The sequence below is a fragment of the Molothrus ater genome, chromosome 36 (genome assembly GCF_012460135.2).
Source record: "Molothrus ater isolate BHLD 08-10-18 breed brown headed cowbird chromosome 36, BPBGC_Mater_1.1, whole genome shotgun sequence".
NCBI lineage: Eukaryota > Metazoa > Chordata > Aves > Passeriformes > Icteridae > Molothrus > Molothrus ater.
This window is the reverse complement of record NC_071663.1, coordinates 590,140-616,980: the sequence shown is the minus strand read 5'-3', so window position 1 is coordinate 616,980 and position 26,841 is coordinate 590,140. Positions and strand designations below refer to the sequence as shown.

Sequence of the window (26,841 nt, the reverse complement as noted above, 5' to 3'; positions counted from 1 at the left end):
CCCCAAAACACCCCCAAAACAGCCCCAAAACACCCCCAAAACACCCCCAAACACCCCCGGGACACCCCCGGGACCCCCAGGACCCCCTGTCCATGCTGTGCCCCCCCAGACAAGCAGCCCGAGGTGGAGACCCCCATAGGGACCCCCAGACCCCCATAGGGACCCCAGGCCCCCATAGAGAGCCCCATAGGGACCCCCAGAGCCCCCCATCCCTGCCCTGTCCCCCCAGACAAGCAGCCCGAGGTGGAGACCCCCATAGGGACCCCCATAGGGACCCCCCAGACCCCCAGAGCCCCCCCAGAGCCCCCCAGAGCCCCCCAGAGCCCCCCAGACCCCCATAGGGACCCCCAGAGCCCCCCCAGAGCCCCCCCAGAGCCCCCAGAGCCCCCCATCCCTGCCCTGTCCCCCCAGACAAGCAGCCCGAGGTGGAGATCCCCAGCCCCGGCCCCCCCGAGCGGGACAAGCGGCGCCGGCCGCCCCCCCCCGGCTGCGACCCCCGGGACCCCCCCGGGACCCCCCCCGGGACCCCCGGCCCCTGCCCCGCTACGGCGTCGAGACCGACCGGGAGGAGCAGCTGGGCAAGGTGGGGGCTGGGGGGGCTGGGGGGGTTTGGGGGGTCCTGGGGGTTCATGGGGGCTCCAGGGGCTCTCGGGGGGGGCTGGGAGGGGTTTTGGGGGGTCCTGGGGGGTTCATGGGGGCTCCAGGGGCTCTCGGGGGGGGCTGGGAGGGGTTTTGGGGGGCTCTTGGGGGGAACTGGGGGCGTTTGTGGGAGGGTCCAGGGGGGTCTGGGGGGATCCAGGTGGGTCTAGAAGGGTCTTGGGGGGCTCTGGGGGGGTCTGGGAGGGGCTGGAAAAGGTTTTGGGGGGTCTGGGGGTGTTCAAGGGGGTCTCAGTGCGGTCTGGGGGGGGTCTGGAGGGGTTTGGGGGGTCTGGGGGGGTCCTGGGGGTGCCTCGAGTGGGTTTTGGGGTTATCTGGGGGGCTCTAAGGGGGTCTTGGGTGGGTCTGGGGGGGTCCTGGGGGTGTCAGGCGGTGTCTGGGGGGGTCTCAGGGGATCTGGGGGGGCACCCGGGGGGTCTCAATGGGGTCCTGGGGGGTCTTGGGGGTGTCTGAGGCTGCTCCAAGGCTCGGGGGGCTCGGGGGCGGCTCCTGGGTTTGGGGGTCTTGGGGATGTTTGGGGGTCTCGGGGTGGTTTGGGGGTCTTGGGGATGTTTGGGGGTCTCGGGGTGGTTTGGGGGCTCGGGGGGCATTTTGGGGGGGGGTCTCGGGGTGGTTTGGGGGCTCGGGGGTGCAGAGGGGGGGTCCCCACCATGTCCCCCCCCCCACCCCAGGAGCTGGACAGCCTCAACCAGTGGGGGTTGAACATTTTCCGCGTCTCCGAGTTCTCCAACAACCGCTCGCTGAGCTGCATCATGTTCACCATCTTCCAGGTGACCCCAGAAACACCCCCGGGACCCCAAAAACATCCCCAGGACCCCAAAAATACCCCCGGGATCCCAACAACACACCTGGGATCCCAAAAACACCCCCGGGATCCCAAAAACACACCTGGGAACCCCAAAAACACCCCCAGGATCCCAAAAACACACCTGGGAACCCCAAAAACACCCCCGGGACCCCAAAAACACACCTGGGATCCCAAAAATATCCCCGGGATCCCAACAACACCCCTGGAACCCCAACAACACACCTGGGATCCCAAAAACACCCCTGGGACCCCAAAAACACCCCCAGGATCCCAACAACACACCTGGGATCCCAAAAATATCCCCAGGATCCCAAAAACACACCTGGGATCCCAAAAACACCCCTGGGACCCCAAAAACACCCCTGGGAACCCCAAAAAAACACCTGGGATCCCAAAAATACCCCCGGGATCCCAAAAATACCCCCGGGATCCCAAAAACACACCTGGGATCCCAAAAATACCCCCGGGATCCCAAAAACACACCTGGGAACCCCAAAAATACCCCCGGGATCCCAACAACACACCTGGGATCCCAACAACACACCTGGGAACCCCAAAAACACACCCAGGATCCCAAAAATATCCCCAGGATCCCAAAAACACCCCTGGGATCCCAAAAACACCCCTGGGACCCCAAAAATACCCCCGGGATCCCAACAACACACCTGGGAACCCCAAAAACACACCTGGGATCCCAAAAATATCCCCAGGATCCCAAAATACCCCCAGGATCCCAAAAACACACCTGGGATCCCAAAAACACACCCAGGATCCCAAAAATATCCCCAGGATCCCAAAAACACCCCTGGGACCCCAAAAAATACCCCCGGGATCCCAAAAATACCCCCGGGACCCCAAAAACACACCTGGGAACCCCAAAAACACCCCCGGGATCCCAAAAACTGCCCCCCGGGGACCCCAATAAGTGCCCCAGACCCCAAAACTGCCCCTGGACCCCCTGAGCCCCCTCCCCGCTTCTGGAGGGCGCATTCTGGGGGTATTTCGGGTGTATTTCGGGTGTATTTCAGGTGTATTTTGGGTGTATTTTGGGGGTATTTCAGGTGTATTTTGGGTGTATTTCGGGTGTATTTTGGGGGTATTTCGGGTGTATTTTGGGTGTATTTCAGGTGTATTTTGGGTGTATTTCGGGTGTGTTCTGGGTGTATTTTGGGCTGTGTTTTAGGTTAATTTTGGGTACATTTTGGCTGTGTTTGGGTACATTTTGGGTACATTTTGGGTACATTTGGGTACATTTGGGTACATTTTGGGTACATTCTGGGTCCGTTTGGGTCCCAGGAGCGGGACCTGGTCCGCACCTTTGCCATCCCCGAGCGGGCTCTCCTGGGCTGTGTTTTGGGTTAATTTTGGCTGGTTTTGGGTACATTTTGGGTACATTTTGGGTACGTTTGGGTCCCAGGAGCGGGACCTGGTCCGCACCTTTGCCATCCCCGAGCGGGCTCTCCTGGGCTACGCCCGGGCTCTGGAGCAGCACTACCACCCCGACGTGGCCTACCACAACAGCCTGCACGCCGCCGACGTGCTGCAGTCCACACACGTGCTGCTGGCCACCCCCGCCCTCGACGTGAGACCCCAGACCCACGGGGGCCACAGACGGGCGGGGGATCCTTACATGGGACGGGGGGATCCATAAACGGGCAGGGGGATCCATAAATGGGATGGGGGGATCCTTAAACGGGTGGGGGGATCCATAAACGGGCGGGGGATCCTTAAATGGGCAGGGGGATCCATAAAGGGGTGGGGGGATCCATAATGGGCGGGGGGATCCATAAACGGGTGGGGGGATCCATAAATGGGTGGGGGGATCCATAAAGGGGCAGGGGGATCCATAAATGGGTGGGGGATCCATAAATGGGACGGGGGATCCTTAAATGGGTGGGGGATCCATAAATGGGTGGGGGGATCCATAAAGGGACGGGGGGATCCATAAATGGGTGGGGGGATCCTTAAATGGGTGGGGGGATCCATAAACAGGTGGGGGGATCCATAAATGGGACAGGGGGATCCATAAACGGGTGGGGGGGGATCCATAAATGGGCAGGGTGATCCATAAATGGGTGGGGGGATCCATAAACGGGCGGGGGGATCCATAAACGGGCAGGGGGATCCATAAACGGGCGGGGGGATCCATAAAGGGGCGGGGGGATCCATAAACGGGTGGGGGGATCCTTAAATGGGACGGGGGATCCTTAAACGGGCGGGGGGATCCTTAAACAGGTGGGGGGATCCTTAAACGGGTGGGGGGATCCATAAATGGGTGGGGGGATCCTTAAATGGGTGGGGGGATCCTTAAATGAGTGGGGGGATCCATAAACGGGCAGGGGGATCCTTAAATGGGTGGGGGGATCCTTAAACAGGTGGGGGGATCCATAAACGGGTGGGGGGATCCATAAATGGGGCGGGGTCTCCTCTATGGGTGGGACCAGTTCTGGGTGTGATTTTGGGGTGAGGGGACCCATAACTGGCTGGGAGCTCCCATAATTAGCTGGGGGATCCCACGGAGGGGTGGTGAGATCCAGGAATGGGGGGTGTTCACAAATGGGGGGTCCGTAAATGGGTGGGGGGTCCCCGCTGGGGTTTGGGGAGGGTCTGAGGGGGTCCCTCCCCCCCCACCCCAGGACGTCTTCACCGACCTGGAGGTCTTGGCCGCCCTCTTTGCTGCCGCCATCCACGACGTCGACCACCCCGGGGTCTCCAACCAGTTCCTCATCAACACCAGTGGGTGCCAGGGGGCCCTCCCTGGGTCCTGGGGGTCCCTGGGGGTCCCTCCCTGGGTCCTGAGGGTCCCTGGGGGTCTCTCCCTGGGTCCTGGGGGTCCCTGGGGGTCTCTCCCTATATCCTGAAGGTCCCTGGGGTCCCTCACCTCATATCCCAAGGGGTCCTGGGGTCCCTCCCCATATTCCGGGGGTCCCTCCCCATATCCTGGGGGTCTCTCCTTGTGACCTGGGGGTCCTGGGGGTCCCTCCCTGTGACCTGGGGGTCCCTCCCAGTGTCCCAGGGGGTCCCAGGGGCCCCTCCCCATACCCTGGGGGTCCCTCCCCATACCCTGGGGACCCCTCCCCATATCCCGGGGGTCCCTCCCCATATCCTGGGGGTCCCTCCCTGTAACCCGGGGGTCCCGAGGGTCCCTTCCCATACCCTGGGGGTCCCTCCCCATATCCTGGGGGTCCCTCCCTGTGACCCAGGGGTCCCTGGGGGTCTCTCCCTATATCCTGAGGGTCCCTGGGGTCCCTCGCCTCATATCCCAAGGGGTCCTGGGGGTCCCTCCCAGTGTCCCAGGGGGTCCCGAGGGTCCCTTCCCATACCCTGGGGACCCCTCCCCATATCCTGGGGGTCCCTCCCTGTGACCCGGGGGTCCCTGGGGGTCCCTCCCTGTAACCCGGGGGTCCCGGGGGTCGCTGCCTCCCCCAGACTCGGAGCTGGCGCTGCTCTACAACGACGAGTCGGTGCTGGAGAACCATCACCTGGCCGTGGGCTTCAAGCTGCTGCAGGAGCAGGACTGCGACATCTTCCAGAACCTGTCCCGGCGGCAGCGGCAGGCGCTGCGCCAGATGGTCATCGACATGGTCAGCAGCAAAACCCGGCTAAAACACCCCAAAATCCTGATAAAACACCCCAAAACCCGGCTAAAACACCCCAAAATCCTGACAAAACACCCCAAAACCCGGCTAAAAAACCCCAAAATCCTGATAAAACACCCCAAAATCCTGCCCCAAACACCCCAAAACCTGGCTAAAACACCCCAAAATCCTGATAAAACACCCCAAAACCTGGCTAAAACACCCCAGGCGCTGCGCCAGATGGTCATCGACACGGTCAGCACCCCTGAAACCCCAAAATCCTGATAAAACACCCCAAATCCCTGCCCTAAACACCCCAGGCGCTGCGCCAGATGGTCATCGACATGGTCAGCAGCAAAACCCGGCTAAAACACCCCAAAATCCTGACAAAACACCCCAAATCCCTGCCCTAAACACCCCAGGCGCTGCGCCAGATGGTCATCGACATGGTCAGCACCCAAAACCCTGAAAAAACACCCCAAAACCTGGCTAAAACCACCCCGAAATCCTGCCAAAAAACACCCCAAAACCTGGCTAAAACACCCCAAAATCCTGCCCTAAGCACCCCAAAACGCCCTGAACAGCCCCAGGCGCTGGTCATCGACACGGTCAGCACCTCTAAACACCCCCAAACTTCCCCCTCAATCCCTTGAAAACGCCCCTGGACACCCCAGCCCTGCCCCGGGTGCTCCCTGACCCCCCCAAAACCCCCCAAAATCCCCCAAAACTCCCCAAAACCCCCCAACACCCCCCAAAACGCCCCAAAATCCCCCCCTGGTGCCCCCAGGTGCTGGCCACGGACATGTCCAAGCACATGAGCCTCCTGGCCGACCTCAAGACCATGGTGGAGACCAAGAAGGTGACGAGCTCGGGGGTCCTGCTGCTGGACAACTACACCGACCGCATCCAGGTGGGCGGGGGGACCCCAAAAAGGGGCCTGGGGGGGGCCAAGGGGGTCTGCGGTGGTCCCGGGGGTCCCCAAGGGGTCCTGGGGGGGTCCCAGGGGTCTCCAAGGGGTCCTGGGGGGGTCTCAGGGGTCCCCAAGGGGTCCTGGGGGGGTCTCAGGGGTCTTTGGGGAGGTCCTGTGGGTGCTGGGGGATCTTTGGGGGGTCCCTGAGGGGTCTGGGGGGGGTCCCAAAGGGGTCGTGGGTGACCTGAGGGGGGTCCCTGAGCCACACTGGGGGACCTGTGGAGCCTGAGGGGGGTCCTGGATGTCCCGAGGTGGCCCTGGTGCCATCCCTGTCCCCAGGTGTCCCTGGCCACCCCCAGGTGACGCTGCTGTCCCCAAGGTGGCCCAGGTGTCCCTGGCTGCCCCCGGGTGTCCCTGGTGGCATCCCTGTCCCCGAGGTGTCCCTGCCTGCCCCGAGGTGGCCCTGGTGGCATCCCTGTCCCTGAGGTGGCCCAGGTGGCCCTGCCTGCCCCGAGGTGTCCCTGGCCACCCCCAGGTGATGCCGCTGTCCCCTGGCTGTCCCCGAGGTGTCCCTGTCTGTCCCCAAGGTGTCCCAGGTGATGCCGCTGTCCCCAGGGTGGCCCAGGTGGCCCTGCCTGCCCCGAGGTGGCCCTGGTGGCATCCCTGTCCCCGAGGTGTCCCTGGCCACCCCCAGGTGATGCCGCTGTCCCCTGGCTGCCCCGGGTGTCCCAGGTGACGCCGCTGTCCCCAAGGTGGCCCAGGTGGCCCTGCCTGCCCCGAGGTGTCCCTGGTGGCATCCCTGTCCCCGAGGTGTCCCTGGCCACCCCCGGGTGACGCCGCTGTCCCCAGGTGCTGCGGAACATGGTGCACTGCGCCGACCTGAGCAACCCCACGAAGCCGCTGGGGCTGTACCGGCAGTGGACGGAGCGGATCATGGAGGAGTTCTTCAGGCAGGGGGACCGGGAGCGGGAGCGTGGCATGGAGATCAGCCCCATGTGCGACAAGCACAGCGCCTCGGTGGAGAAATCCCAGGTGAGACACACCTGGGGACACCTGGGGACACACCTGGGGACACCTGGGGACATGGGGACACACCTGGGGATACATGGAGATCAGCCCCATGTGCGACAAGCACAGCGCCTCGGTGGAGAAATCCCAGGTGAGACACACCTGGGGACACCTGGGGACACCTGGGGACACACCTGGGGACATGGGGACACACCTGGGGACACCTGGGGACATGGGGACACACCTGGGGACACCTGGGGACACACCTGGGAACATGGGGACACACCTGGGGACACACCTGGGGACATGGGGACACACCTGGGGACACCTGGGGACACACCTGGGGACACACCTGGGGACACATGGAGATCAGCCCCATGTGCGACAAGCACAGCGCCTCGGTGGAGAAATCCCAGGTGAGACACACCTGGGGACACCTGGGGACACACCTGGGGACACCTGGGGACACCTGGGGACATGGGGACACGGGGACACACCTGGGGACACATGGAGATCAGCCCCATGTGCGACAAGCACAGCGCCTCGGTGGAGAAATCCCAGGTGAGACACACCTGGGGACACCTGGGAACACACCTGGGGACACCTGGGGACACACCTGGGGACACACCTGGGGACATGGGGACACACCTGGGGACACCTGGGGGGACACAACCGGATCAGCCCCAGTTGTGACGGCGCCGCCAGCAGGAAATCACAGGTGCAGATCCCTGTGATGACCCCTCTGTCCCCAGTGCTGTCCCCAATGTCCCCTCACTGTTCCTCTGTGCCCAGTGTTTCCAGTGCTGTCCCTCTGTCCCCAGTGTCCCCTCACTGTCCCCCTGTCCCCGTTTGCAGGTGGGGTTCATCGATTTCGTGGTGCAGCCGCTCTGGGAGGCCTGGGCCGAGCTCGTGCACCCAGAGATGTCCCAGTGCTGTCCCAGTGCTGTCCCTCTGTCCCCAGTGCTGTCCCTCTGTCCCCAATGTTCCCAATGCTGTCCCTCTGTCCCAGTGCTGTCCCTCTGTCCCAGTGCTGTCCCTCTGTCCCCTCACTGTCCCCATGTCCCCATTTCCAGGTGGGGTTCATCGATTTCGTGGTGCAGCCGCTCTGGGAGGCCTGGGCCGAGCTCGTGCACCCAGAGATGTCCCAGTGCTGTCCCCCTGTTCCAGTGCTGTCCCTCTGTCCCCAATGTTCCCAATGCTGTCCCTCTGTCCCAGTGCTGTTCCTCTGTCCCAGTGCTGTCCCCAGTGCTGTCCCTCTGTCCCAGTGCTGTCCCCAATGCTGTCCCTCTGTCCCCAGTGTCCCCTCACTGTCCCCAATGTCCCCGTTTGCAGGTGGGGTTCATCGATTTCGTGGTGCAGCCGCTCTGGGAGGCCTGGGCCGAGCTCGTGCACCCGGACGCCCGGGAGATGCTGCGGGCGCTGCACGAGAACCGCGAGTGGTTCCGGCTCCGGGCCCCGCTCAGCCCCGAGCCCCCCCCGGAGCCCCCCCCGGGACCCCCGGGGCCCCCCCGGTTCCGCTTCGAGCCCCCCCCGGACCGGGAGGGGGAGGGGGAGGGGCGGGACCCCCCCCCGGAGCCCCCCGGGACCCCCCCGGGGAGACCCCCCGAGGAGGGGGAGGGGCGGGGGGAGCCCCCCCGTGAGGGGGGAGGGGAGGCCCCGGTTGGGCTCCGGGATTGAGACCGGGGGACAAAGTGGGGGGGGGTAATTTGGGTAAATTTTATTTTATTTTTAAATGTTCATTTGGATGATTTTAATTTTTATTATTTTATTTATAATTGTTATTGGTTATTTTTATTTGTATTATTTTTATTTGTATTCTTTTTATTTTTATTCTTTTTATAATTCTTTTTCATTATTTTGATTTGTACTATTTTTATTTGTATTATTTTTATCATTCTTTTTCATTATTTTTAGTTGTACATTTTTTATTTGTATTATTTTTATCATTTTTTTCATTATTTTTCACTATTTTTATTGTATTATTTTTATTTGTATTATTTTTATTGATTATTTTTATTGATTATTTTAACTGGGATGATTTTTTATTTATTTTTTAAATTGGGATTACTTTCATTTGGGTTGCTTTTATTTCTATTATTTTTATGTACTATTTTTATTTTGATTATCTTTATTGTGATAATTTTCCTTCATTATTTCTATTTGTTATTTTTACTTGGATTATTTTTAGTAGTTTTCATTTGGGATTATTTTTATGTTTTATTATTATTATGTTTTATTTTTATTGGGATTGCTTTATTCGGACTTTTTTCCATTTGGATCATTTTTATTGGAATTTTTTTAATTGGTATTTTTTCCTTTTGGACGATTTTTATTTGGATTATTTTTTATTTGGATTCTTTTCATTGGAGTTTTGTTTTATTGCAATTTTTTCCATTGGAGTTATTTTATTGGAATTTTCTGCCTTTGGGTTATTTTTATTTGGGATTTTTTTAAAATTTGGATCATTTTTAAAATGAGATTTATTTTCACAATAATTGCTTTCATCGGAATTATTTTCATCGGATTTTTTTAAATGAGATTTTTTTAATCATTTTTTAAGAATTCTTTTATTGAATTCTTTTTATTGGGATTCTTTTATTGGAATGGTTTTTCTGGGATAATTTCAATGGAATTTTTTTCATTGGAATTATTTTGATTATTTTTAATCAGAATTATTTTAATGGGATTATTTAATCAGAATTATTTCCACTGGAATGATTTTACTGGAATGATTTTAGTGGAATTATTTAATCAGAGTAATTTATCAGAATAATTTATCAGAGTTATTTAATCGGAATTATTTTTTAGTAGAGTTATTTTTTACTGGAGGGATTTTATTTGGATTCCTTTATCAGAGTTATTTTTATCAGAATTATTTTTATCAGAATTATTTTTTATGTGAATCATGATTTTATCAGGATTATTTTTATCTGAATTATGATTTTACTGGGATTCTTTTTATCTGAGTGATTATTTTATTGAATTATTTTTATCGGAATTATTTAATCAGAATTATTTTAATTAGAATCATCGTTTTATTTGGATTATTTTTATTGGGATTATTTTTATTAGAATCATTATTTTATGAGGATCATTTTCTTGGTATTTTATTTTTATTTGGATTCTTATTTTATTAGAAATTTTTAAATCAGAATTATTTTATTGGATTATTTTTAATTGGAATTATTTTATTCGGATTATTTCCATCGGATTGATTTCGGGGTCGGGGAAGGGGAATTTTTATTCTATTTTTTAAAAAACTCGAAAAGACAAAAAAAGGAGGAAAATTTCCCCCCAAGAAGAGACCGGGGACCCCAAAAAGGGGGGAGAGACCCCAAAGAAGGGGGGAGACCCCAAAGAAGGGGGGTCCCCAAGGGGGGGTCCCCAAAAGCCATTTATGGGGGGAGGGGCAGAGCCCCCAAATTCGGGGTTTTCCCCCCAAACCTTCCCCGCTTTGCACACCCCCCTCCCCCCCCCCGAACCCCCAACCCGGGGGGGTCCTCCCGCCCCCCCCGAGGTGCAGCAATACCGGGGGGACCCCTCCCCAATTTCGGGGGGCTCGGGGGGGGTCCTGACCCCAAAATTCCGATTTTTTGTTGTTTTATTGGGGGGGGTCCCCATTTATGGCCCTGCTGTAGCACTGGGGGGGGGCGGGGGGGGAGGGGGTCACTCTGGGGGGGGGAGGGGATTGGGGGATCTGACCCCTCCCCCACCCCCCCCCCCCCAAAACCCCGGTCCGAAATTTTGGGGGGGGGGGGGGGGGGGGTCGCGCGGGGGGGGAGGGGTCGTGCAGAGCTTTTATTTTTGTACCGGCGGCGGCGGCGCTGAAAATCCCGGGAATTGTGGGGAGGGGGGACCCCGAAACCCCCCAGAAAACCCCAAAACCCTCGCGGGGGGGGGTCGGGGGTGACCCCCACCCCCCCAACCCCGGGGGTCTCCCCCCTCCCCCCCCCCCCACCTTGTCGCCCCCTTCTCCCGCCAGCGGCTTCAATAAAGAGGAGAAGGGAAAGAGCACAGGGGTCCTTTTTGGGGGTCCTGGGGGGGATTTTGGGGGTCCTGGGGGGGTTTTGGGGATTTTTTGGGTGTCTCTGATTTTATTTTGGGGGGGGGGGTGCTCTCTGTGGTGGTCTGGGGGATCCCGGGTGGGTTCTGAGCGCACGGGGGGGGGCCCTGGGGGGTTTTAGGGGGTCCCGGTGGGGGGGGGGGTCCTGAGGGGGGGTCTGGGGTCTCCCCTCCCCCCCCCCCCCCCCCGGGGTCTCGGCCGCCATGCCCGGAACCATCGCGGGGCGGAACCATCGCGCGGCGGGAGCGCGGGGCCGGAGGGGGCGGGAGGGGAACGGACCGGGCGGAACCATCGCGGCCGGGGCGCGGGGGGGGGGGGCGAGGGCGAGTCCACGTCGGCGGAGCCGGTGCTGAGCGGTACCGGCGGTACCGGGAGGGCCCTGGGGGCGGGGCGGGACCGGAGGAGTCCCTGGGGGCGGGGCCTTTACCGGCAGAGCGGGGTCGGTACCGGGAGGGTCCCTGGGTCGGGAGGTCTGTGGGGGTCCCTGGAGCGGGGCCGGTACCGGGACGGTTGCGGCCGGTGCCGAGCGTCCCTCACAACCCGGCGTGTCCCGTCCCGGCAGCGAGAGGCTCCAGAATGGACGAGCCCCGGCCCCACGGTGAGTCCCGTGATTCCCCGCTCCGGTGCCGGTGCCCGTTCCCCCGGTGACGGCCCCGGTCCCCTCAGACCTGCAGGAGGCGCCGGAGCCGCTGTCGGGAGGCTCCGTGACGGTGCCGGTGCCGGAGCCCCCCGAGGACGGGGACGATGCGGACACGGCCCAGGTGGGTCGGGGGTTCCCGGGGGGTTCCCGGTGCCCCGGGGGGTTCAGCGGAGCCCGGGGCTGAGCCCGGCCCGGTGTGACCCCCGCAGCTCCGGCGGGGCAGCGGCAGCGGCTGGGAACGGCTCCGGGAACCGGAACCGGGAACCGGCCCCGGCTGAGCCCCGCCCGCTCCCCGCAGGTGCCGGAGCGCATCAAGGCCTCGCTGGTGCCGGTACCGGGCAGGAACTTCGTGCGGCACCGGCTGCGCAACAACCCCGACCTGTACGGTGAGGGACGGGCCCGGGGCCGGTCCCGGTGCTGCCCCGGTCTGGTGCCGGTGCCGTTTGCCTTCCCCGCCCATCCCTCGGCTGCCATTCTCGCTTTCGTCCCGGTTCTGCCCTGGTTCTACCCCGGTTTTATCCCCGGTCCCATCCCGGTTCTGTCCCGGTTCCTGCCCCATGTCTGTTCCGGTTCCATCTCGGTTCTGTCCCGGTTCCGCCCAGTTCCATTCCCGGTTCTGTCCCGCTTCCATCCCGGTCCCGTCCCTGTTTCTATCCTGGTTCTGTCCCTGTTTCTCTCCCGTGTCTGTCCTGGTTCTGTCCCCGTTTCTATCCCGGTTCTCTCCCATTTCTATCCTGGTCCTGCCCCGTTTCTCTCCCGGTTCTGTCCCCGTTTCTGTCCCGGTTCCGTCTCCGTGTCTATCCCGGTTCTGTCCCCGTTTCTCTCCCGTGTCTATCCCCGTTTCTCTCCCGTTTCTGCCCCCGTGTCTATCCCGGTTCTGTCCCCGTTTCTCTCCCGTGTCTATCCCGGTTCTGTCCCCGTTTCTCTCCCCGTTTCTATCCCGGTTCTGTCCCCGTTTCTCTCCCGGTTCTGTCCCCGTTTCTCTCCCGTGTCTCTCCCGGTTCTGTCCCCGTTTCTCTCCCGGTCCTGCCCGTTCCAGGCCCGTTCCGGATCGGTGCCCCGCTGCCTCTGCCCGTGGCCATCAGCGGGGATCTGTCCCAGCTCGGCCCGGCCCCGGTACCGGCCCCGCTTCCACCTCGGTGGGGGGGGGGGGGGGCGAACGGGAAACGGGAACGGGGAGAGCCGGGGGGGGGAGGGGAATTGGGGCATTTTTGGGGGGTTTGGGGTATTTTAGGGGGGTCTGGGGGTGTTTTAAGGGGTTCCCTGGGGGGGTTTTGGGTATTCTGGGTGTTATTTGGGAGGGGGGGGTGTTGATTTGGGGCTATTTTGGGGGGGGGGGGTCTGGGACTGGGGGAGCCCCTGGACCCAGGGACCCCCCAGACCCCCCCGAGCCCCCCCAGACCTCGCTCGGCTGCGAAAACCCCAAATAAAACCGGGGAGACTCCGACTCGCGGCCTGGGATTTTTGGGATCCTCCAGGATTTTGGTATCCCCTGGGATTTTGGGATCTCTCAGGGATTTGGGATCCCCAGGGATTTGGGATCCTCCAGGAATTTTTGGGATACTCCAGGGTCTTTGGTATCCCCGGGGATTTTGGGATCTCTCTGGGATTTTTGGGATCCTCCAGGAATTTTGGGATCCTCCAGGAATTTTTGGGATCTCTCAGGGATTTTGGGATCCTCCAGGAATTTTGGGATCCCCTGGGATTTTGGGATCTCTCAGGGATTTTGGGATCCGCCAGGAATTTTTGGGAGCCCCAGGGAATTTGGGATTTCTCAGGGATTTTTGGGATCCTCCAGGAATTTTTGGGATCTCTCAGGGATTTTGGGATCCCCCAGGGCTTTTGGGATCCCCTGGGATTTTTGGGATCCTCCTGGAATTTTTGGGATCTCTCAGGGATTTTGGGACCCCCCAGGGCCTTTGGGATCCCCTGGGATTTTTGGGATCTCTCAGGGATTTCTGGGATCTCTCAGGGATTTTGGGATCCCCAGGAATTTTTTGGATCCCCCAGTGATTTTTGGGATCCCCCCCAGGGACTTTTGGGATCCCCCCCAGGGATTTTTTGGGACCCCCCAGGGATTATTGGGATCCCCAGGGATTTTTGGGAGCCCCAGGGATTTAGGATCTCTCAGGGATTTTGGGATCCCCCCAGGGATTTTGGATCCTCCTGGAATTTTGGGATCTCTCAGGGACTTTGGGACCCCCCCCGGGATTTTTGGGACCCCCTCCAGGATTTCGGGTGCCCCCAGCCCCCCCGGGAAGCCCCCAGACCCCTCAGGTGTGAAACCCTCCCGTTTATTGAGGCTCCAGCCCGAGCAATCCCAGCCGGCGCCGCCCGCCCCGGATCGGGGCCGAACCCGCGGATTTTGGGATTTTGGTTCATTCGGCCCCATCCCGGCGGGGTTCCCATCCCGGGGGGGGGGTCCCGGGGGGGGGATTCTCACACCCCTCCCCCCCCCTCCCCCCTGCCCCGCCCCCATCCAGCGGTAAAAAACGGCCCCTCCCCCCCCTTCCCCCCCCACCTCCGCAGAAAAACAAAACCAAAAAAAAAAAAAAAAAAAATAAAACAAAAAAAACCAAAAAAATCCCAAAATCCCCTGTGGAGCAAGGGGGGGGGGGGGGGGGCGGGGAGGGACCCCCGGGGCGGGGCTGGGGGGGGGGTCCCCGGATTTTGGTTGGTTTTTTTTTTTTTTTTTTTTTGTGTTGTTTTTTTTTGTGTGTTTTTCTCTCTCCTCTCCTGGGTCGGTGCTTTCGGGGGGCCGGGGGGGCCCCTCAGCTGCCGTAGTGCATGGTGTTGGTGGTGATGGACATGGGCGAGGCCATGGAGATGGGCGGCCCCCCCATGGTGAACTGGCTGTTGAGGGGGTAGTGGGCGCTGGAGGCGGCGCCGCTCTGCGCGCTGGAGGAGCCTGGGGGCACACGGGGGTCAGGGGGGTCACACAGGGGTCACACAGGGGGTCACACAGGGGTCACACAGGGGTCATGGGTCAGGGGTCAGGGGGGTTCTTTGGGGCGGGGCCGGCGCTCACCCTGCACGATGCCCGTGCTCATGATGGAGCCCATCCTGGAGTGGGTGTGGTTGACGATGCCGGTGTTGGCTGCGGGGTGGGGGGGGGCGTGTGAGACCCCCACCCTCATCCCGAGACCCCCACCCTCATTGTGAGAGCCCCCCCCGAGACCTGAGACCCCCCACCCTCATTGTGAGACCCCCACCCTCATTGTGAGACCCCCACCCTCACCCTGAACCCCCCCCATCCCAAGACCCCTCCCCTCATCGTGAGACCCCCCCCATTGTGAGACCCACCCCAAATCCTGAGCCCCCCCCTCACTGTGAGCCCCCCCCATTGTGAGCCCCCTCCCCTCATTGTGAGCCCGCCCCCTCATTGTGAGCCCCCCCCGAGACCTGAGACCCCCCACCCTCATTGTGAGACCCCCACCCTCATTGTGAGACCCCCCCGCTCATTGTGAGACCCCCACCCTCACCCTGAACCCCCCCCATCCCAAGACCCCACCCCTCATCGTGAGACCGCCCCATTGTGAGACCCACCCCAAATCCTGAGCCCCCCCCTCATTGTGAGCCCCCCCCCATTGTGAGCCCCCCCCTCACCCCGCGCCCCCCAGGCTCACCCAGGGGGATGAGGTTGTTGTGCCCCACGTTGGAGCCGCCCGCGATGACGCTGCTCAGGTCATAGGCTGCCGGCATCCCTGCGTGGGGAGGGGGTCAGAGACCCCCAAAACGGGGAGAGACCCCCAGGACCCCCTCCCAGAGCCCCAAGGACCCCCCCAGGACCCTCCCAGAACCTCCAGAGTCCCTCCAGGACCCACCAGGATCCCCCCCAGACCCACCAGGATCCCCCCCAGACCCACCAGGATCCCCCCCAGACCCACCAGGATCCCCCAGACCCACCAGCCATGGCCGTTCCTGTGTGGGGAGGGGGTCAGAGACCCCCAGAATGGGGGGGGGGGCGACCCCTCCTGAGCCCCCAGGACCCCCCAGACCCCTCCCCAGGGCCCCCCAGACCCACCAGCCACGGCCATGCCCGTGCTCATGTTGTAGCTGCTGCCCGTGCTCCACATGTTCTGCCCCAGAACTGGGGGATAACCCCCCAGGACCCCCCCAGGACCCCCCCAGGACCCCCCAGGACCCACCAGGACCCCCCAGGAGCCCCCAGACCCACCAGCCACGGCCATGCCCGTGCTCATGTTGTAGCTGCTGCCCGTGCTCCACATGTTCTCCGACGGGGACGTGTAGTGGGAGCCGGGGGGGGGCGAGGGGGTCGTGCCCGTGTACCTGGGGAGGGGAGGGGGCGTCAGGGCTTTGGGGGGGGGGGTCCCGGGGGTGCCCCCCGGCCCCGCAGCCCCCCCCTGGCCCTACCTGAAGAAGGGATTTTTCAGGTCCAGCAGGTTGGAGGATTTGGAGCCCGTCTGGTCCACCTGGGCCACGATGCTGATGTCGTAGCTCTGTCTGGGGAGGGGGCACAGCCCGTGAGACCCCCCCCAAATACACCTGAGAGGGGCCGGGACCCCCAAATGGGGGCACAGGGACCCCAAAGTGCAGCCAAGGGGGGCAGAGAGACCCCAAAGTGCAGCCAAGGGGGGGTTTGGGACCCCCAAAGTGCAGCCAAGGGGGGGTTTGGGACCCCCAAAGTGCAGCCAAGGGGGGTTTGGGACCCCAAAGTGCAGCCAAGGGGGGGCACAGGGACCCCAAAGTGCAGCCAAGGGGGGGTTTGGGACCCCAAAGTGCGGCCAAGGGGGGGTTTGGGACCCCCAAAGTGCAGCCAAGGGGGGGTTTGGGACCCCCAAAATGCCCCCAAGGGGTCCCAGCTGGGTCGTGGTTGCCCCCCCCAGTTAAAAACAGCTCTGAAACTGGGCCAGGCCCCCCCCCAGTTCTGAAACTGGGCCAGGAGAGCCCCCCCGGGCCCAAACTGGGCCAGGGCCCCCCCCCCCAATTATCCCAAACTGGGCCAGGCCCCCCCCTTATCCCAAACTGGGCCAGGGCCCCCCCCAATTATCCCAAACTGGGCCAGGGCCCCCTGGCCGCCAGCCCCGCTCCAGAGGGAGCAGCGGATCCAGCACGGCCCAAACCAGGACATGGCTGGGGAGGGAAGGGGCTGGGACCCCCCCAAACCCCCCAGGATCTGCCCTGTGCCCCCCAAATCCCTGCAGGAGCCCCCCCCCAACCTCCCCCAGACCCTCCCCGTGCCCCCCAAATCTCCTCTGTGTTCCCAGAACTGCCCCAAAACGGCCCCAATTCCCCTCAAGTCCCCCCCCCAAATCCCCTCAATGCCCCCCAGAACTGCCCCAAAGCACCCCCAGAACTGCCCCAAATCCCCTCAATGCCCCCCAGAACTGCCCCAAATCCCCTCAAATCCCCCCAATCACCCCCAGAACTGCCCCAAATCCCCTCAATGCCCTCCCCACCTCTTGCTGGCGATGAGTAGGGAGGACCCTGAGAGCGTGTGGCCTGTGCACCCCCAGAACTGCCCCAAATCCCCCCCGAATCCCCTCAAATCCCCTCAATCACCCCCAGAACTGCCCCAAATCCCCTCAAATCCCCCCAATCACCCCCAGAACTGCCCCAGCTCCCCTCACTGCCCTCCCTGGGCACCTCTTGTTGGCGATGAGCAGGCAGGTCCCTGAGAGCGTGTGGCCTGTGCACCCCCAGAACTGCCCCAAATCCCCTCAAATCCCCCCAGTCACCCCCAGAATCCCTCAATGCCCTCCCCAAAGCCCCCTGAGCCCCCTCCCCACCTCTTGTTGGCGATGAGCAGGCAGGTCCCTGAGAGCGTGTCGCCGGCCTTGGCGAAGAGCGGCGACTGGAACAGGCAGCGCACCTGGTACCAGTGGGTCAGCGGCTCCGTGGGGGCCGTGGAGAGCCACACGGTCATTCTGGGGGGGCAGGGGGGTCAGGGGGGGTCGGGCAGAGCCCTGCACCCCCCCCGGGACCCCCCAAAATCACCCACATGGAGCCGATGAAGGCCACGTCGAACCAGAAGGCCAGGCCGTGCACCAGCCCCGAGTGCAGCATGTGGAACTTGAAGGGGATTTCTATCCTGGAGGACATGGGGGGGTTACTGGGGGGTGGGAGGAGACCCCAGACCCCCCCCCGATCCCCCAGACCCCCCCCAGGTGCCCCTCACCTGTGCAAGTCGCCCTCCTTGGCTTCCAAGAAGTTCACGGTGTATTTGACGGATTTGGCCATCAAAATCCGGATGTCGAAGGTGTCCTGGGGAAAGGGGGGTGGGCAGGGGGTTTGGGTGACCCCCAAAACGGCCCCGAGCCCCCCAAAAGGGCCCCGAGCCCCCCAGAACGGCCCAGAGCCCCCCAGGGCCACTCACCACCACGGGCTGCCTGAAGTACTCGTCCACAGCGGCGCCGCGCAGAGCGGAGAGATCAACGCCGTGGAAGGAGGGCTGGTACCTGGGGAGAGCCAAACTGGGAGTACTGGGAGGACTGGGAATGCTGGGAATGGGGAACTGGGAATGGGAACTGGGAATGGTGATTGGGAACTGGGAATGGGCAATGATCAACGCTGTGGAATGAGGGGATGGTACCTGGGGAGAGCCAAACTGGGAGTACTGGGAGGACTGGGAATGCTGGGAATGGGGAATGGGGAATGGGAATGGAAACTGGGAATGGGGAATGGGGAATGGAGACTGGGAATACTGGGAATGGTGATTGGGAACTGGTGATTGGGAACTGGGAATGGGCAATGATCAACGCCGTGGAAGGAGGGCTGGTACCTGGGGAGAGCCAAACTGGGAGTACTGGGAGGACTGGGAATGGGGAATGGGGAATGGGAATGGAGACTGGGAATGGAGACTGGGAATGGGAACTGGGAATGGGAACTGGGAAGGGAGACTGGGAATGGGAATGGAAACTGGGAATGGTGATTGGGAACTGGGAATGGTGATTGGGAACTGGGAATGGTGACTGGGAATGGTGAATGGGAATGGGAACTGGGAATGGGCAATGATCAACGCTGTGTAATGAGGGGATGGTACCTGGGGAGAGCCAAACTGGGAATGGGGACTGGGAATAGGGATCCCAAACTGGGAATGGGGAGTGGGAATGGGAATGGGACTGGGAATGGGAACTGGGAATGGGAACTGAGAGTGGGGAATGGGACTGGGAATGGGGACCAGGAACGGGAGCAGGAAATGGGACCAGGGAACGGGGACTGGGACTGGGAACTGGGAATGGGGACCAGGAACGGGAGCAGGAAATGGGACCAGGGAACGGGGACTGGGACTGGGAACTGGGAATGGGGACCAGGAACGGGAGCAGGAAATGGGACCAGGGAACGGGGACTGGGAATGGGAACTGGAAATGGGGACCAGGAACAGGAGCAGGAAATGGGACCAGGGAATGGGGACTGGGAACCAGGACCGGGCGCTGGCCCCGGGGCCTGCTGGGGCTCACCAGAAGTTGGCCTTGGTGAACTGCTCCATGTAGAGCTGCTCGTCCGTGAAGGGCGCCAGGTGCACGTCCCCGATGGTGGGGAACATGTTCCCTAAGGACGGGGACAAACGTGGAGCCCGGGGGTCCCACAGCCCCCGGGGACCCCCGGGGACCCCCCCTGCGCTCACCACTGGGCTTCAGGTACTTCTTGGCGTGCAGGTAGCTCTCGAGCATGCGCTCGTTGAAGAGCATGTAGCCCATGGGCTCCGAGATGATGATGTCCACCTGCTCGGGCAGCGACACCTCCTCCACCTTGCCCGGGATCACCACGATCCGCTCCGTCAGGTTGTTGCTCTTCACCAGCACCTGCGGGGGGGGCCAGGGCAGGGGCTCAGGCCGTGGGGGCGCCCCCGGGGTCCGGAGAGCCCCCCCAGGCTCACCTCGGCGTGCTGGGCCATGGTGCTGGCCTCCACCGCGTAGATCTTGCGCGCGCCGGCCTGGGCCGCGAAGAAGGAGAGGATGCCCGAGCCACAGCCCACGTCCAGCACGATCTGGGGAGGGCAGGGGGGCAGCTGGGAGCCTCGGGAGCCCCCGGGCGCAGCCCCGGCTGGGTCCTGCCCAAAGCCCGGCCAGATTCCTCCCAAAAACCCGGCCAGATTCCTCCCAAAAACCCGGCCAGATTCCTCCCAAAAACCCAACCAGATTCCTCCCAAAAACCCGGCCAGATTCCTCCCAAAACCCGGCCAGATTCCTCCCAAAACCCGGCCAGATTCACCTCCCAAAAACCCAGCCAGGCATCCCCAAACCCAACCAGATTCTCCCCAAAAACCCAGCCAGATTCCCTCCAAAACCCAGCCAAAATCCCCTCCAAAACGGAGCCAGATTCCTCCCAAAAACCCGGCCAGATTCCTCCCAAAAACCCGGCCAGATTCCTCCCAAAAACCCAACCAGATTCCTCCCAAAAACCCGGCCAGATTCCTCCCAAAAACCCTGGCCAGATTCCTCCCAAAAACCCAGCCAGATTCCATCCAAAACCCAGCCAGATTCCCTCCAAAACCCGGCCAGATTCCTCCCAAAAACCCAGCCAGGCATCCCCAAACCCAACCAGATTCTCCCCAAAACCCAGCCAGATTCCCTCCAAAACCCGGCCAGATTCCCTCCAAAACCCAACCAGATTCTCCCCAAAAACCCGGCCAGATTCCTCCCAAAAACCCAGCCAAAATCCCCTCCAAAACGGAGCCAGATTCTCCCCAAACCCAGCCAGATTCCTCCCAAAACCCAGCGAGATTCCTCCCAAAATCCAGCCAGATTCTCCCCAAAGCCCAGCCAGATTCACCTCCCAAAATCCAGCCAGATTCCTCCAAAAACCTAGCGAGATTCCTCCCAAAACGGATCCAGATTCCCTCCAAAACCCAGCCAGATTCTCCCCAACAATGGAGCCAGATTCACCTCCCAAAACCCAGCCAGATCTCCCCAAAAATCGATCCAGACGCCCCCAAACCTCAACCAGATCCCCCCAAAACCCAACCCAGGCTTCTCCCCTAAAACCAGGCCAGTCTTGACAGAAACCGAGCCAGATCTCCCCAGAAGGAGCTGAACCCCCCCAAAGGCCGCAGACCTTGTCCTTGAAGTCGCTGTGGTTCTGCAGGATCGCCCGCTGGTACGTGCCCGTGCGCACGTAGTCCTGCATCATGTTCTGCTGCTGGGACAGGTACCCGTAGAACTGCCGGACACACGGACAGGCCCTGAGCCCCCCGGCAGCGGGAAGGGCCCCCCCAGGCCCCCCGGGAACGGGGATCCCCCACCTGGAAGTACTGCACGGCCGAGGACTCCTCGGTGCGCTCGCTGAACACCGAGCGCTCCGTGTTGTGGCCCCGGCAGTTCTTCAGGATGTTGTAGAAGGAACAGAAATCTGGGGGGGGGAAAGGGTTAAGCTGGGGCTGATTTTGGGGGTCCCGGGGGGGGGGGGCGCACGGGGGGGCTCCTCACCCGTGGGGGTCCCGAATTGCAGCAGGACGCTGTTGCAGCCCAGGGTGATGATGAAGGATTGCTTCCCCACCCGGCTGCACTCGGTGTCGCGCGACACGGAGCACTTGAACACGCACACCTCCTCATCTGGGGGGGCAGAAACGGGGGAAAAGGGGGGGAAACGGGGAAAAGGGGGGGGGAAATAATGGGGGGGGAATTGGAATCGGGGGGTAAAAATGGGGGGGAAACGGGGAAAATGGGAATGGGGGGAATAATGGGAAAAATGGGGGAAAAAGGGGGGGAAATGGGGAAAATGGGGGAGAAATGGGGAAAATGGGGGGGGAAATGGGGATTGGGGGGGTAATAATGGGGGGAAATGGGGAAAATGGGGGAGAAATGGGGAAAATGGGGGGGAATGGGGAAAATGGGGGGAAATGGGGAAAATGGGGGGGGAAATGGGGGGAAAATGGGAATGGGGGAGAATAACGGGAAAAAATGGGGGGAAAAGGGGGGGAAATGGGGAAAATGGGGGGGAAATGGGGAAAATGGGGGGAAATGGGGAAAATGGCAATGGGGGGAATAATGGGAAAAAATGGGGGAAAAAGGGGGGGAAATGGGGGGGAAATGGGAAAAATGGGGGAAAATGGGGATGGGGGGGAAATGGGAATAGGGAGGGAAATGGGGGGAAATGGGAAAAAATGGGAGTAGGGGGGAGAAAATGGGAAAAAAGGGAGAATGGGGGGAAAACATTGGGGAAATATGGGAATGGGGGGGAAAAATGGGAAAAAACGGGGATGGGGGAAAATGGGAATGGGGGGGAAAAGGGGAATGGGGAGGGGGAGAACGGGGCGGGAAAATGGGGAGGGGTGGGAGGAAAAAGGGAGGGGACAGAGAGAAAAGTGAGGGGAGCGCCGGGCCCGGACCCCGCCCCGCAGAGCGGGATAAAGCACAATTAACCTAATTAACCTCTAATTACCCGGGGGAGGGCTCCCAAAGCACGGCCCGGGGGGGGGGGGCAGCCGGAATTCCCGTCAGAAACGGGGATTTGGGGTTCGCGGGTGGAGGGGAAGGGGATGGAGGGGCCGGGGTCGCCCCGGGAGGCAGAAACGGGACCGGGAACCATCGCGGGAACGGCCCCGCGGTGCCCCCGGCCGGTAAAACCGGACCCGGCCGCTTCCCAAACAATCCCGGTTTGGCCCCGGGGTCCGGCGGCCGCGGGGAGTTCCCGGAGGGGCCGGGAGCGGCGGGAGCAGCCGCCGGTACCGGGCCGGGAGCACCGGGAGCAGCCGCCGGTACCGGGCCGGGAGCAGCCGCCGGTACCGGGCCGGGAGCTCCGGGAGCAGCCGCCGGTACCGGGCCGGGAGCTCCGGGAGCAGCCGCCGGTACCGGGCCGGGAGCAGCCGCCGGTATCGGGCCGGGAGCAGCCGCCGGTACCGAGCCGGGAGCAGCCGCCGGTACCGGGCCGGGAGCTCCGGGAGCAGCCGCCGGTACCGGGCCGGGAGCAGCCGCCGGTACCGGGCCGGGAGCTCCGGGAGCAGCCGCCGGTACCGGGCCGGGAGCTCCGGGAGCAGCCGCCGGTACCGGGCCGGGAGCAGCCGCCGATACCGGGCCGGGAGCTCCGGGAGCAGCCGCCGGTACCGGGCCGGGAGCGGCGGGAGCAGCCGCCGGTACCGGGCCGGGAGCTCCGGGAGCAGCCGCCGGTACCGGGCCGGGAGCACCGGGAGCAGCCGCCGGTACCGGGCCGGGAGCGGCGGGAGCAGCCGCCGGTACCGGGCCGGGAGCTCCGGGAGCAGCCGCCGGTACCGGGCCGGGAGCGGCGGGAGCAGCCGCCGGTACCGGGCCGGGAGCTCCGGGAGCAGCCGCCGGTACCGGGCCGGGAGCACCGGGAGCAGCCGCCGGTACCGAGCCGGGAGCTCCGGGAGCAGCCGCCGGTACCGGGCCGGGAGCTCCGGGAGCAGCCGCCGGTACCGGGCCGGGAGCACCGGGAGCAGCCGCCGGTACCGGGCCGGGAGCTCCGGGAGCAGCCGCCGGTACCGGGCCGGGCGCGGGGAGCCCGCGGCGCTTTGTGGGCGGTGAAAGCAGCGGCAGATGCTCCGCGGATCCCCCGGCCCCGCACACAAAGGCGGCTCGGGAACGGCTCCCGCGGGCTCCGGGGGGAGATGGGGCCGGGCCGGTACCGGGAGGAGCCGCGGGCTCGGCCCCGGAGCGGCCGCCGTGCCTCAGTTTCCCCCCATTGCCCGGTATCGGCGTCAAAGCGCGCGTTAATGACCGAATTAGCGCCGTTGTTAATGAGCCCGAGGGGAGGGGACCGGGGGTCGCCCCCCGCCCGCCCCCAGCACCGATCCCAACCGGGAGCCGCGGGAATCCCGAGCACAAAGCGCAGGAGGCGCCGGGTTTGGGGAGAAAAGGAGGAAAAACCTCAAAGAACGGGGAAAAAAAAAACCCCAAAGAACGTGAAAAACCTCGAAGAACGGGAAAAAACCCCAAAGAACGGGAAAAAAAACCCGAGACAAAGAGGAGCCGGCGGCGCCGCCGCCCCCCGCGCCCCCGGAACCCGGGGGGTGCCCGGAAGGTCACGGAATTGGGGCCGTTTCGGGCAAAAGTGGCCAGGAGCGGGGCGGGGGGGATGGGAATGAACTTTCCGCAGCCTCCGGGAAACGCCGGGAACCGGGACCCCCCCCCCCCCCCCCCCCCCCCACCGATCCCGAGCGGCCCCCGAGGAGACCCCGGCTGGGGGGGGGGGGGGGCGGTGGGGCCCCCCCAAAAGTGAAGAACATTGAAACCCCCCCCCCCCCAGCCCCTCTCTGAACCCCCCCAGGGCAGCCCAGCCCCCCCAGGCCCTGCACCCCCAGCCCCCCCATTCCAGCCCAGACCCCCCAAACCCCCCCCATCCCCAGAGACCCCTCAGGGCCCCCCCAGCCCCACATTGACCCCTCGGGGCCCCTTCCCGCCCCCTCCCCATCCCCAGAGACCCCTCAGGGCCTCCCCCCGCCCCCCCTGACCCCTCAGGGCCCCTCCCCCCTCCCCTCAGCCCCCCACGCCCCCTCCCCCGCCGGGCCCCCCGCCCCGCCCGGGCCCCCGCGCGCACTCACGGCCGTAGAGGGCGATGGCGGCGCTGTCGGGGCCGGTGCGGACCTCGAGGCGCAGCGGCTGCTGCTCCTGGTGCCGCTGGATCTCCCCGTTCGCGTCCCCGACCGTGAGGAGCCGCACGCCGGGGAACACCGACACCGCGGCCATCTTGGACCGCGCCGCGCCCCGCCCACCCGGGGCCCCGCCCCCCGACCCGGCCGCGCCCACCCCCGACCCGGGACCCGCCCAGGGGTGGCCACGCCCACCCCGTGGCTGGACACGCCCCAAAATCCCGGGAGCGGCAGGGGAGGGTGGCGCCCCCTGGCGGACAGGAGGGCAACGGGAACGGCACCGGGAACGGGACACCGGGAACGGGACACCGGGATAACGGGAACGGGCACCGGTACCGGGACACCGGGAATGCGGCGGCGCTGGAGACGAACACCTTTATTGGCAACCGAGAGTCGGGTGGAGACCCGGCAGCACCGGAGGGGGGGGGGGTTTCTCCCGGAGGGCTCCCGGTGACCGGATCCAGGGCCAGCCTCGATCCGTGCGGACACCGGGACGCGCTCCCGGCTCCGTGTCCTCACCGGGACCCCCGGGACCCCTCACGGGGACGGCGGCGTCGGCGCGGGGGCCAAGGGGAAGCTCTGCCGGGACAGGAGGGGCGCGGGTGTGAATTTTGGGGATCCCGGGGTGGGCCTGAGGGGTCCGGGGCGGATTTGGGGTCACGGGGGTCCGGCCTTACCGGGGCCGGTACCGTGGGGCTCTGTCCACGCCGCCGCCGGACGCCTGTGAGGACAGAACCGGTGGCACCGGGGGGGCCCAGCAGAGTGGAGTGGGGGTCCCTGGGCGCTGAACCCCCCGGGATTCCCGGTACTGAACCCCCCGGGATTCCCGGTTCCGAGCCCCCTCCCACCTCGCCTGGCCGCGGTTGCAGCCCCCAGCAGCAGCAGCAGCCCCGGGAAGGCGACACCGACCGAGACCGGGAGGACCCAGGGAGGATCTGGAAGGGAGAGAGGGAGGGGATCACCGGGATCCGGCCCCGGATGCGGCCCCGGGACCGTGACAGGGAGCAGCCCCGGGCGGTGCCGGTGCCGGTACCGTTCTGCAGGGTCCCGGTGCCGTTCCACGGGGTCTCTGCCGTGGGTGCGGGTGCCGCGGCGGTGCCGGTGCTCGGCTGACACTCAGCATCGCCCAAATCTGGGGAGAAAAACCCTGAATTCGGCTCCGGGCCGGCCCCGGGATGCGGGACGGGGATCCCCCGGGGTTTCCCCGCACCCACCGGAGCCGCCGGTGCCGGGGCTCAGCTCCGACTCCAGCCAGGCGCTGCCGTTGTGGCTCCGGTACCGGCAGCGGAAGCAGCCGGCGGCTCCGGGCAGGGCGAACTCGGCCCAGTGCCGGTCGGGAGCGGCGGGGAGGCTCCGCACCGGCGCCGCCGGGAGCCCCCGGAGGAGCTCGAAGGTGCTGCCGGTGAAGCGCCGCGGGGCCACGCAGCGGATCCGGGGCGGCCCCGGCTCCGGGGGCAGCCGGAGCAGCAGCGGCGCCGGGAGGAGCCTCGGGGCGGCGGCGGTACCGGAACCACGGCGGGAACCCCGGGGGGAACCCCGGGGGGAACCCCGGGGGGAATCCCGGGTTGAATTCCGGGGGGAACCCCGGGTGGAATCCCGGGAATTCTGGCGGGAATCCTCGCCGGGATCGTGCCCGGTCTGGCTCAAGCACGAGGCTGCAGCCACGAGGAGCAGAAACGCCAACCTCATCCTCATCTTCATCCTCATCCTCATCCTCCTCCCGCTTCAGGGGTTCCCCGGGATGGAGGAATCACCCGGGATCAGCCAGGATCCGCCGGGGACCCGGGCCGGGGCTCGGGGCGCAGGAAGGAAGCGCCTGCTCGGCCCCAGGAAATGGAGCTTTTCAGCCATTGCGCAAAAATTGGGTTTTTTACACCCAAAGCTCCGAGCTCGGGGTGGGGAGGGGAGGGGGGAAATGCGGCTGCTCCAGGCTGGGAACGGATTTGTGTGAAATCTGAAATTATTGTGATTTTCACATGAAAGGGGTGGAGGAAGGGAGCCTGGGATCCCAGATCTGCCCCTGAGGCCCCAAAATCTGCCTCAAAACCCCCCAAATCTGCCCTGAAACACCTCAAATCTGCCCCCACCCCCAAATCAGCCCCGAGCTTCCCCAGGTTTGCCCCCAGATCTTCAAATCTCTCCCCATTTTCCTACCTGGACCTGAAAATCCGCCCCAGATTCCCCAAATCAGCCCCAAAATTCCCCAAATCTGCCCCAAATTCCCCAAATCAGCCCCAAAATTCCCCAAATCTGCCCCAAATTCCCCCCCGACCCCGCGCGGTGCATTGTGGGACTCCATCTCCGCCAGGGGGCGCGCGCCAACCCCGCGCGCTGAGGAGGGGGCGGGCCCAAGTTCCGCTGACCAATCAGAGCTCAGGACGTCAGGGAGGGATCAGCCAATGAGCGCGGAGGGGACAGGAAAGGACCCCGCGCCTCGGGCGGCCCCGAGGGCGCCTGAAGAAATCCGGGATCCGCGACTGGGGGAACCCCCGGGATCTTCCACGGGGATCCGCCACCGGGATCTGTCAGCGGGATCCGTCAAGGGCATCCTCCACCGGGATCCGCCGCCGGGATCGCCCTCAGGCGGGGTCCTTGCGTCCCCTCCCGCCTCAGGCAGCGCCGCGGACAGCCCCGGGGGGGGGGGGGGGGGGGTCCTTCCTGAGCGGCGT

At 63.0% G+C, this 26,841-nt stretch overlaps 4 protein-coding genes across 5 annotated transcripts in view; 2 read left to right on the top strand and 2 right to left on the bottom strand.

Annotated features, from left to right (window-relative positions):
- The window catches only part of PDE4A (phosphodiesterase 4A), a 10,660-nt gene extending 1,785 nt beyond the window's left edge, over nt 1–8,875 (top strand). Inside the window, 10 exon segments of the mRNA XM_054518127.1 lie at nt 110–123; nt 345–525; nt 528–583; nt 1,329–1,427; nt 2,883–3,047; nt 4,102–4,201; nt 4,895–5,049; nt 5,831–5,953; nt 6,803–6,985; nt 8,294–8,875. Of these exon segments, the coding sequence (XP_054374102.1) occupies nt 110–123; nt 345–525; nt 528–583; nt 1,329–1,427; nt 2,883–3,047; nt 4,102–4,201; nt 4,895–5,049; nt 5,831–5,953; nt 6,803–6,985; nt 8,294–8,638 (1,421 nt within the window). The 3' untranslated portion in view covers nt 8,639–8,875.
- Nucleotides 8,876–11,446: 2,571 nt separating this feature from the next.
- On the top strand, nt 11,447–13,094 carry YIPF2 (Yip1 domain family member 2). Its single transcript, XM_054518126.1, has 5 exons — nt 11,447–11,622; nt 11,691–11,785; nt 11,963–12,050; nt 12,704–12,869; nt 13,034–13,094. Exons 1-5 carry the CDS (start codon nt 11,601–11,603, stop codon nt 13,092–13,094), a joined length of 432 nt encoding a protein of 143 aa, XP_054374101.1. The 5' UTR covers nt 11,447–11,600.
- Nucleotides 13,095–13,942: 848 nt separating this feature from the next.
- On the bottom strand, nt 13,943–24,288 carry CARM1 (coactivator associated arginine methyltransferase 1). The gene is made up of 16 exons (XM_036400086.2): nt 24,125–24,288; nt 21,054–21,179; nt 20,870–20,976; nt 20,683–20,787; nt 19,505–19,615; nt 19,253–19,430; nt 19,086–19,176; nt 18,002–18,083; nt 17,804–17,889; nt 17,627–17,716; nt 17,415–17,552; nt 16,039–16,128; nt 15,842–15,954; nt 15,291–15,368; nt 14,693–14,761; nt 13,943–14,572 (listed from the first exon to the last, which is right to left on the bottom strand). The coding sequence occupies exons 1-16, from the start codon at nt 24,267–24,269 to the stop codon at nt 14,436–14,438; spliced, it is 1,746 nt and encodes a 581-aa protein (XP_036255979.1). The 5' UTR covers nt 24,270–24,288; the 3' UTR covers nt 13,943–14,435.
- Nucleotides 24,289–24,533: 245 nt separating this feature from the next.
- LOC118697448 (nascent polypeptide-associated complex subunit alpha, muscle-specific form-like) lies at nt 24,534–26,236 on the bottom strand. 2 transcript variants are annotated; one of them, XM_036400087.2, is made up of 5 exons: nt 25,387–26,236; nt 25,206–25,304; nt 25,021–25,107; nt 24,850–24,893; nt 24,534–24,751 (listed from the first exon to the last, which is right to left on the bottom strand). In XM_036400087.2, exons 1-5 carry the CDS (start codon nt 25,883–25,885, stop codon nt 24,710–24,712), a joined length of 771 nt encoding a protein of 256 aa, XP_036255980.1. In that variant the 5' UTR covers nt 25,886–26,236; the 3' UTR covers nt 24,534–24,709. The 2 variants fall into 2 exon arrangements, with proteins under 2 accessions (XP_036255980.1, XP_054374125.1); XM_054518150.1 differs by having other exon boundaries at nt 24,534–24,893.
- Between the last annotated feature and the right edge of the window lie 605 nt (nt 26,237–26,841).